General features: G+C 55.1%; 1 protein-coding gene across 2 annotated transcripts; it reads right to left on the reverse strand.

Moving 5' to 3' along the window:
- Positions 1–1,514: 1,514 nt before the first annotated feature.
- Positions 1,515–4,642, reverse strand: ZNF768 (zinc finger protein 768). Of its 2 annotated transcripts, XM_069485730.1 has the most exons (3): positions 3,911–4,642; positions 3,294–3,627; positions 1,515–3,230 (listed from the first exon to the last, which is right to left on the reverse strand). In XM_069485730.1, the coding sequence occupies exons 1-3, from the start codon at positions 3,996–3,998 to the stop codon at positions 2,009–2,011; spliced, it is 1,644 nt and encodes a 547-aa protein (XP_069341831.1). In that variant the 5' UTR covers positions 3,999–4,642; the 3' UTR covers positions 1,515–2,008. The 2 variants fall into 2 exon arrangements, with proteins under 2 accessions (XP_069341831.1, XP_069341830.1); XM_069485729.1 differs by having other exon boundaries at positions 1,515–3,627.
- Between the last annotated feature and the right edge of the window lie 3,923 nt (positions 4,643–8,565).

Consider the following 8,565-nt stretch of genomic DNA (forward strand, 5'->3'; position numbering starts at 1 on the left):
AAATATAAAATGAAATAGAATTAAAATGATTGTTTAAGTAAATCTCTACATGTGTAACATCACGTCAGGTAGTCAACTGCATATATATTCAACATACATATAGCTATAGATATACAAACTATTAAATGTAGCAGTTAGGGTATTGTAATATTTGAAATTATGTGTGGCGTCTATAGAAAAACCTGCATAAAGTTTACAAAGGTCTTTAAAACACTGTAAGATTTCACTTGAAAAATAATATTCTGCTTCCAAAAATAAAGTTTGAAAACCACTAAATCAACCAACTTTTATTGAACTACATGATCACCCGTAAAGCCCCTTCCAGAGCTTGCAGATCACGAGAGGTTGCTCTGAAATGTGGTCAGAGACGTTACTTTTTACAAGTTATAAGACCCTGAGGATGGGCGTGGGGCAGGGGGTGACGTCAGGATCCAGAGACCCAAGAAACTCTCTTACATGCCTGTGTGGCCAAGCTGCCGGGAGGAGGTAGAGCCAGGCAGATATGATCTGAATGTCACATCTGCCTCTTGGCCACAGAGTGACTTCGAGTGAGTGGCTTAGCTCTGTGAGCTCCATTTTCCCTATCTGTGAAATGGAATGAATAAACCTCCACAGGGCACCGTCAGGCCCTTAGTAGGCATTCCTCTCAGAATGTGCCTGGCAGATTCCCCAGGGGATGGCCTGTCCTCCTCACCTAAGGTCACACAGGCCACGCTCCACAATCCCCCACATACATTGATGGCACTGACTCCCCATCCATTCCTGAGGGGCCAAGTGGTAAGAAGGCTGAGGCTTGGATAGGAAAGGAAAGCAAGACTAAGTGCAGTGGGGCAATGTGGTCCCACCAACAGGCAAGGGATTCCAGAAAGGAAACAGCTGGGGCAATTAGGCCCAGTCTGGGGGAGGGTCCTAGGGGCTAGTCAAATACACGCCCTGCTACGGGCGGGGCTGGAGCTGCAGACACCGCTGTGCCTGTGTCTCAGAGAGCAAGTCAGGTCAGCACAGGGGGTTAGCTGGAGCTCCGGCTGGGGTGGACAGCTGGGCACCAAGAGCCAGGGAGAGATGGAAAATGGGTTCTACGCCTGGTTATGAGAATCAGTCTGTTTTCTGGCCCCAGGACAGACCCTCTATGTTTAGGAAGCTGGATCTCCACAAAGTTAAGGGCTTTCTCACACCTCCCGCGCTGGGCCCCCTCTGTGTTTGTGCAGGATTCAAAGCATGGGACATGAACTTGGGAAATTATGGGCAAATTATGCCTTCTGAGCCTCAATCTATAAGATTCCAGTGAAACACTGAATATAAAACACTTCCAGCCGGGCACAGTGGTGTGCGGCGTGGGGCAACATAGTCAGACCCCGTCTCTAACCCAAAACAAAGCACATCCCAGATAAGGCCCTGGGCATCACTGGCTGATCATAGTTATGACTAGCATCTCCTGCTGCCCAGCACTGTCCACACACACATTTTAAGGACAAGTCTTTTACCACATAAAAGTTTTTATTGAACTCAAACTCAGGGGCTCCAAAGCCTAAGGAAGACACAGGAGGCTGGGGTGTGCACCCAGGGGCCCAGGCCCACCCCAGGGCCCCACTCCCCACCCCACCTACCCCTTTGCCTGCTCCTGACTCAAACGAGGGTCTCAGCAGCTACCAGTCTAAGCTACCCACTCTAAGTAACCCTCCCCCGCCCTCCCCCCACCCACTCTAGCACTCCGCCAAGTCAGGCACCCACCACGGAGCATGCTGCTTCTGAGGCCAGCTCTCTACTGACCTCTCTCTGGATCTCTCCCAGAGCCTCCTGCTGCCTGTCTGGCTTCCCTCCAACCCCATTTCATAGCGCATTCCCCATGTCTCCAGGGCATGTCACTTCCTCCACCCTGGCCCTCTTTTCCCAGAATCCTCTACGCTGCCGTTCTCCTCCAGCTCTTCCACTATCCTCTCTAAAGTTTTCCCTAGCTCCCTGTCCCCTTCTCCTCTGCCCGCACCTCCCAGCCCTGCTGGGGCCCAGGTCAGCGCCGGCCGGCCGCGTGGGTCCGCTGGTGGCGGATGAGGTCGGAGCTCTGTGAGAAGGCCTTTCCACAGTCATCGCACTTGTAGGGCCGCTCACCGCTGTGGACCCGGTGATGCTGCAGCAGCGTGGAAGAGCGGCAGAAGCCCTTGCCGCACACGGCACACCGGTAGGGCCGCTCGCCCGTGTGCGAGCGCTGGTGCTGGATCAGCGTGGAGGAGCGATTGAAGGTCTTGCCGCAGTCGGGGCAGCTGTAGGTGCGGCCTGGCAGGTGGGTGCGCGCGTGGATGGCCAGCACGGAGCTCTGGCCAAAGCGCTTGCCACACTCAGGGCACTTGAAGGGCTTCTCGCGGGCGTGGCTGCGGGCGTGAGGGATAAGTGCTGACCGCTGGGAGAAGCTCTTGCCGCAGATGCCACAGCTGAAGGGCCTTTGCCCGGTGTGCACCCTCTGATGGCTGCGCAGGGAGGAGTTCTGGCTGTAGCACTTGCCACACTCCGTGCAGCTGTAGGGTCGCTCATGGCTGTGGGTGCGCTGGTGCCGCAGGAGGTAGGAGCTGTCCCCGAAGGCCTTGCCACAGTGTGGGCACTTGTAGGGCTTCTGGCCAGAGTGGGTGCGCTGGTGGCGAAGCAGGTAAGAGCTGTCAGCAAAGGCCTTGCCGCAACGGGGACACTTGTAGGGCCGCTCGCCCGTGTGTGTGCGCTGGTGTTTGATGAGGTCAGAGCTCTGGGAGAAGGCCTTGCTACAGACCTCACATTTATAGGGCTTCTCACCAGTGTGGATGCGCTGGTGCTGGATCAGGGTGGAGCCTCGCCCGAAGCTCTTCCCACAGATGCCACAGATGTTAGGCCGAGGGCCCTGCCCACCTCTGGCCCGGCCACCCCGTCGGCCTGGACCCCGAAGGGCTCCAGTCAGACTCAGGGGATTCTGAAGCATCTCAAACTGGGGTGTAGAAAGCAGGGCCCCTGTGGGCATCTCAAAAGGTGGCCCTATGGGCAGGCCCCCTGTGGGCTGCTCCCCAAACCCCTGAGTGAAGGAGTCTAGGGGGTGAACTCCTAAGGGGATATTCAAGGGATCCTTTTCCTCAGGATTCAGAAGCATCTCTGCACCTTCACGGAATTTGGAACTTTCAGCTTCAAATTCAGAGCTTTGGGTTTTGAACTCAGGTTTCTGGGATTCAAATCCAGGGTTCTGGGGTTCAAACTCCGGGCTCTGGGATTCATATCTGGAGCTTTGAGATTCATATCCAGGGCTCCGGGGTTCATACCCCGGACTCTTGGGTTCATACCCAGGGCTCCGAGGTTCATATCCGGGGCTCTTGGGTTCATAGCCAGGGCTTTGGGGTTCATACCTGGGGCTCTGGGATTCAAACTCAGGGCTCTGAGAATCTGATTCAGGGCTTCTGGGGGCAAACTCAGGGCTTGGGGGCACAAGCCCAGGGCTTCGGGACTCAAACCCCGGACTTTCAGGCTCAAACCTGGGGCTTTGGGGTTCAAACTCTGGGCTTTGTGGCTCAAACCCAGGACTTTGGGGTTCAAGCCCAAATGGTATCTCTTCGACTTCATAGTCCCCAGTGCCTTCTTGCTGGGAAATTTCCTCTTCCTCAGTCTCACTCATATTGCCTGTAGGATCAGAGAATTACAGAAACCCAGATCATGGGGGCCTGGAGGGTCATTTGGTCCATTGGCTGCCACAAACCTCCCCCCTCCTCAAGCAGGGTCGCTGGCCCTTGTGCAGGTGCTGAAATTCCCACGCCCACCTCGGCCAACCCAGAACACCCAGTCCCTGGCCTCCACCTCCTCCAAGTCCCAGGTGTCCAAGCTCCGGGCCCTCTTTCCCTCCCACGAACCAAAGTCCCTTCTCCCGCTCCCAGGTACACTCCTCGGAGGAGCAGTCCCTCCTCACCTTTGAGGGACCCTTCGGGGCTCCCAATTTCGTCAGGACTTTGCACATCCTGGGGCTCCAGGACCCACGGCGACGCCTCCCGTTCCATCCCCGCCGGCTCCCAGTGCAACGGCGGCGGTGATGGCGGACGATCCTGCGACCTGGCCTGAGTGCCCTGAGACCGGGGCTCTCGCCACCCTCCCGCTCAGCGCAACCAAGGGGACGCAGCTGCCCAGTCCCGGCCCCTGAGGCCGGACGTCTTGACCCTGGGCCTCTCCGGCCCGCCGGGCCCCTCCCCTACCCGCGGCCCCGCCCCCCTTCCAAGGTCTTGGCTTGCCCTGTGGCCCTCGCGGGCCCCCACCCGTCGTGGCCTCAGAGATGAGGGGCTTCACGACTCGCCCTGCCGCTCCCGGACACCGCTTCTTGCCCGAGACCCCACCGTCTGGCCCCCCAGCCCCAGGCTGGGCTGCGGCGTCCAACCCCCCTCCCCCCGCACAGGAAGTGTCCGTCCGCGGCCAGTTCCCCCCGCTGGCTAACGCCGCGGCCTCTCTAGGAGCCGCTGGAGGTGGAAACTCGTTGGCATTAACCCTGGCCTGGATGGCCCCAGCGTTGGGGTAGGAGAGGACCGGCGCCCCAGAGCCCGCGGGAAGGGCTGGGCAGTTTATGTGCCTACGTCCTAGGTCTCCATCAGTCCAGGGCCTGTCTGTCCGTCACCCGGGCTCTGCGTCCGTCAGTGCGTGTGGCCAAGGGCGAGGCAACAAGCGAGACCAAGGTCAGCGAGAAGGAGCGACGCTCAACGGCGCCAGCGGGGGCGGTGTCTAGCTCCCCTCCCCTCCCGGGCCTCTGGGTCAGCTCCGGCCGCGCCTCGGGAACCTGGACGGACTACCCCTTGGCCTCATCGAGGTTCTTGAGCCTGGGACCCGCTCCTCGACTTCCACTCCCCTACACCAGCGCACCCACCCCGACTCTTTCTGGCCCCCTCCCTTCGTTGCTTGCCCTAATTCTCCCCTCCCCCAACGGGGAGGGCTGGGATCGTTGCCAAGGAGACAGCCCCGCCTCCGGTTTCCAAAAGCACCGCCCAACTTCCCAGGGAGCTCAGCGATTGGCCGATAGAACTCGTGCTCTCGCCGCCCCGCCTCCTCCAACTCCACGGACTACTAGGCGTTAATGGTCGCCAGGGAACGCGAGGCACCTTTCTGATTGGCTGGAGCCGCTCAGGCCGGTTCCACCTTCACTGTCAGCCAGAAGTGCCTGCGGGAACGAGTGGGAGGGAGATGCCTGGCGTCTCCGCTCAAAACCGGCCTGTGTTTTTAAAACTTTTTCCGCCCCGTTCTCCCCTCCTTTATGTTTTATCTTTCTGAAGAATGAAAGCCAAGAGATCTGAGGACCGACACCCCTCCTCCCCCGGTCTCTCCTACACCCCTTCCTCGCACTTTCCTTCTTCCCACAGGTCCAGGTGCTGAAGGGGCCAGTCTGGGGAGCCTCCCGCGGAAAGGAGGCCTCTTTCTTTTCAGTTACCCTGCCTCTCCCCTCCACCTTCCCCAAAGCCTGAGTTTAACTCCACCCCTGGGAGCCCTAGTCCGTCGTTCCTGGATTTTCTTACAGGGAGGCTGGATTCCATCCAGGTGAGGGTGATTCAGAGTTCAGGAGGGGAAATGGACAGAGAGAGAACCAGCTAGCCTTTAAGGCACCTAAGAACTCTTCAGCCCTGTCTGACTTGAATGGAGGCTTGTAGAGGAAGGGAACCTGAGAAACACCGCCCCAGGTGCAGCTTTGAATTGAGAAAGTGACCCTGGAAAGACAACTTAATATCATCCAATTCTCGTCCTTTTTCTACCCTTCGTGCTGAAACAAGTTTGGCAGCGTTCTTGACCGTTAATGAGCCAAATTCTCCCGTGAGTGATGCAGCAGCCATGGATTATGTGTTTTCTTGTTGTCTATCCAGACAAATTAAGGGAAGAAACTGGGTGGGAGGGAAAAATGGCATCTTCTATTCTTAAGAGATGAGAACAAGAATCTGGGGAATGCCAGGTGGCAAAAGGCTGGAGAAAATCTCAATAAAGGCTTACAAATAGAATCACAGAGGTCGTCCCACAAATGAAATGGGGTACCTTTTTGTCTTCCAGAGGAACAGCTTCCAGCTCCATGCCTCTCTCCCATCTCAATGTCTATTTATTCTAAAACCTTTGCCAAGAATGGTTCACATGGTCCAGCACTAGAGAGCCCATGTTGGCAGAACACCTTACAAGTGCAGCACTGATTGTGGGAAGAGCTGGACATGGGGTGCTCCCTGGTCATCCCTACAGCACTCACACAGCTGAGAAACAAAAGTTCCTCCTAAGACACTTTTCTCTGACCTCCAATTTGCTTATCCGCCACAAAATTCATACAGGAGAGGAGCCACGCCCTACAAGATGTGTGGTGAGGCCTCCAGTCAGAGCCCTGACAAGGTCCACTGCTTGTACTCTTCCTACCATGAGTCCCGAGTGTGGCAGAAGTTGGGCCAGGACTTCCAGCTGCTCTGGCACCAGCATTTGCATGTGGAAATTCAGCCTCACCAGTTCCTAGAGTAAAGGAGTAGCTAACTTCCAGCCAGCCTCTGCCATCCACACTCCCCCAGCAGTGAGAAGCTTTAAGCTTATGATAGCCTCTGATAAGGGTTACAAGTTGACCCAGCACCAACTAATCCAAGGCAGAAGAAACTTGGGAGTCCACTGGCCTTGTTCTATCACTGCATCCATGGTGAGGAGGAGCCCTGTACATACATGTCCTCAGGTGGGCGGCACTTTGCCCACAGCATCGTCCCCTGGTGTGCAGCGCCACAGAGCCATTTGGTGTGCAGCCAAGGCTTATGTTCCAACCAACATGGCCACAACTGCAGGGCCCAGGCTTGAGAGAACACTCACAAAGGTTCTTGGTGTGACAGGGACTTCTGCATGAACTGCTTCCTGCCTGCATGCAAAGCACAAGCCCTCTAAAAGGCCTTCTGTTGGATGCCAGAAGAGATACCCCAGCATATTCAACATGATTCCAGGTACCCAGGAGGAGACCAACCACAGCACAGGGCCTTTAGGGAAGAACAAAGGAAATGGAAATCTTTGTGTGTGGGTAGGTCAACCCCTGGCCTGACACTTGGAACAGGCCCTGGGACCAACCAGTACTCTTGCAAAACGAAGAGCAATTAGAAAATAGTTTTGTTCAGAGCAGTGGTTCTCTCAAAGTTTCGCAGGCATAAAATTCCGTCCCTGGAGATTCTGGTTCAGTAGGCAAGGAGCAGGCCCGGGGGATAGCTACACAGTTTTAAAAGATGCTTCATGTGATTCTGTGGCAGGGAGGCCTCACTTTGGAAATAATGACCTAGAGTAGGTTTTACCTTCTTTGGGTTGTAAACCTCTTTGCATGTCCTATTCCTAGAAAGACACACGTACATAAACATTCCAGGGAATTTTAGGAGTCTTTGGAGCTCAGATTAATACCTACTGTCATTTTATTTATTCATTTATTTCATCTTTATGTATTTATTTTTTGAGACAGAGTCTCAATCTTGTCTCCCTGGGCTAGAGTGCAGTGGTGTCATCATAGCTCACTGCAACCTCAAACTCCCTGGTTCAAGCGATCCTCCTCTCTCAGCCTCCTGAGTAGCTGGGCTTACAGGCACGCACCACTACGCCGGCTTATTTTTCTATTTTTAGTAGAGATGGGGTCTCGCTTTTGCTCAGGATGGTCTCAAACTCCTGACCTCAAGAAATCCTGCCAACTCAGCCTGCCAGAGTGCTAGGATTACAGGCATGAGCCACCACGCCTGCTCTCTACCTTCATATTAAAAGGCCCAGACAAGCTAGGGGTGAGCCATATGGCCATGGCCTTTGCTTCTCACTCTGGCTGGCCATTTGGGTGGGGCTTATTCTGTCTGGTGCAGAAAAACATTTCCCCCAATGCACCAGTGCAGCCCTGGGAAAACCCTCTTCCGGGCTTAAACTGCCCCTGCAGCTGAGCCTCAAAGACCTGTGGTAGCAGAGAGAAAAGGGAGCCCAGCCTTTGATAAAAGTATCCACGCCAAGAAACGAGGAGCTGAGAATGAAGGGGCTGAGGCTTAGGGCTTTCATGACACTAAAAAATTGATGAAACGGTGGGAAGCTGGGTCAGCGGGGCAGGAAGCAGAGGAGCTGGGTCTGGTTTCCGGGCCCTAAGCAAGCTTCAAAGCACTCAGGGATCTCTAAGTTGTGATTATGGCACTTTAATCAGCAGGCCAAAGACGGGTCCAGATCTGGCTTTGAGTTTGGGCTGAGAACTGGTGTGGACAACCGAGCTCTCCCCAGGCAGCGCTGAGGGCCAGGGTAGGGGATGGGGCTGTATGCTGGGAATTAAAAGCTGGTACAAAGGTTGCTCCTACTGCCAAAGTGCCTCTTGTCACCCTAAGTGCCTCTTGTGACAAGGTGGCACACAAGTCAATCCTCCCCAGAAAAGCTCACAGTGAAGGAGGACTTGGTGGCATGAAATTTAAAAATGAGGTTGAAATCAAGTCAGTTCATTATTTCACTAAACAGTGCCTTTTCTCTAAATTTGCTACCTTTCTTAGAAGTTTCTGCAGGTTGGTAAGTCTGGTGTCTTCCTCCCTAGGTAGGCCAGACACAGGGCTGAGACAGGCGAATAAGGCAAGGGCACAAAGGCCAGCA

The sequence above is a fragment of the Eulemur rufifrons genome, chromosome 14, assembly GCF_041146395.1.
Source record: "Eulemur rufifrons isolate Redbay chromosome 14, OSU_ERuf_1, whole genome shotgun sequence".
In the NCBI taxonomy this organism is placed as follows: domain Eukaryota; kingdom Metazoa; phylum Chordata; class Mammalia; order Primates; family Lemuridae; genus Eulemur; species Eulemur rufifrons.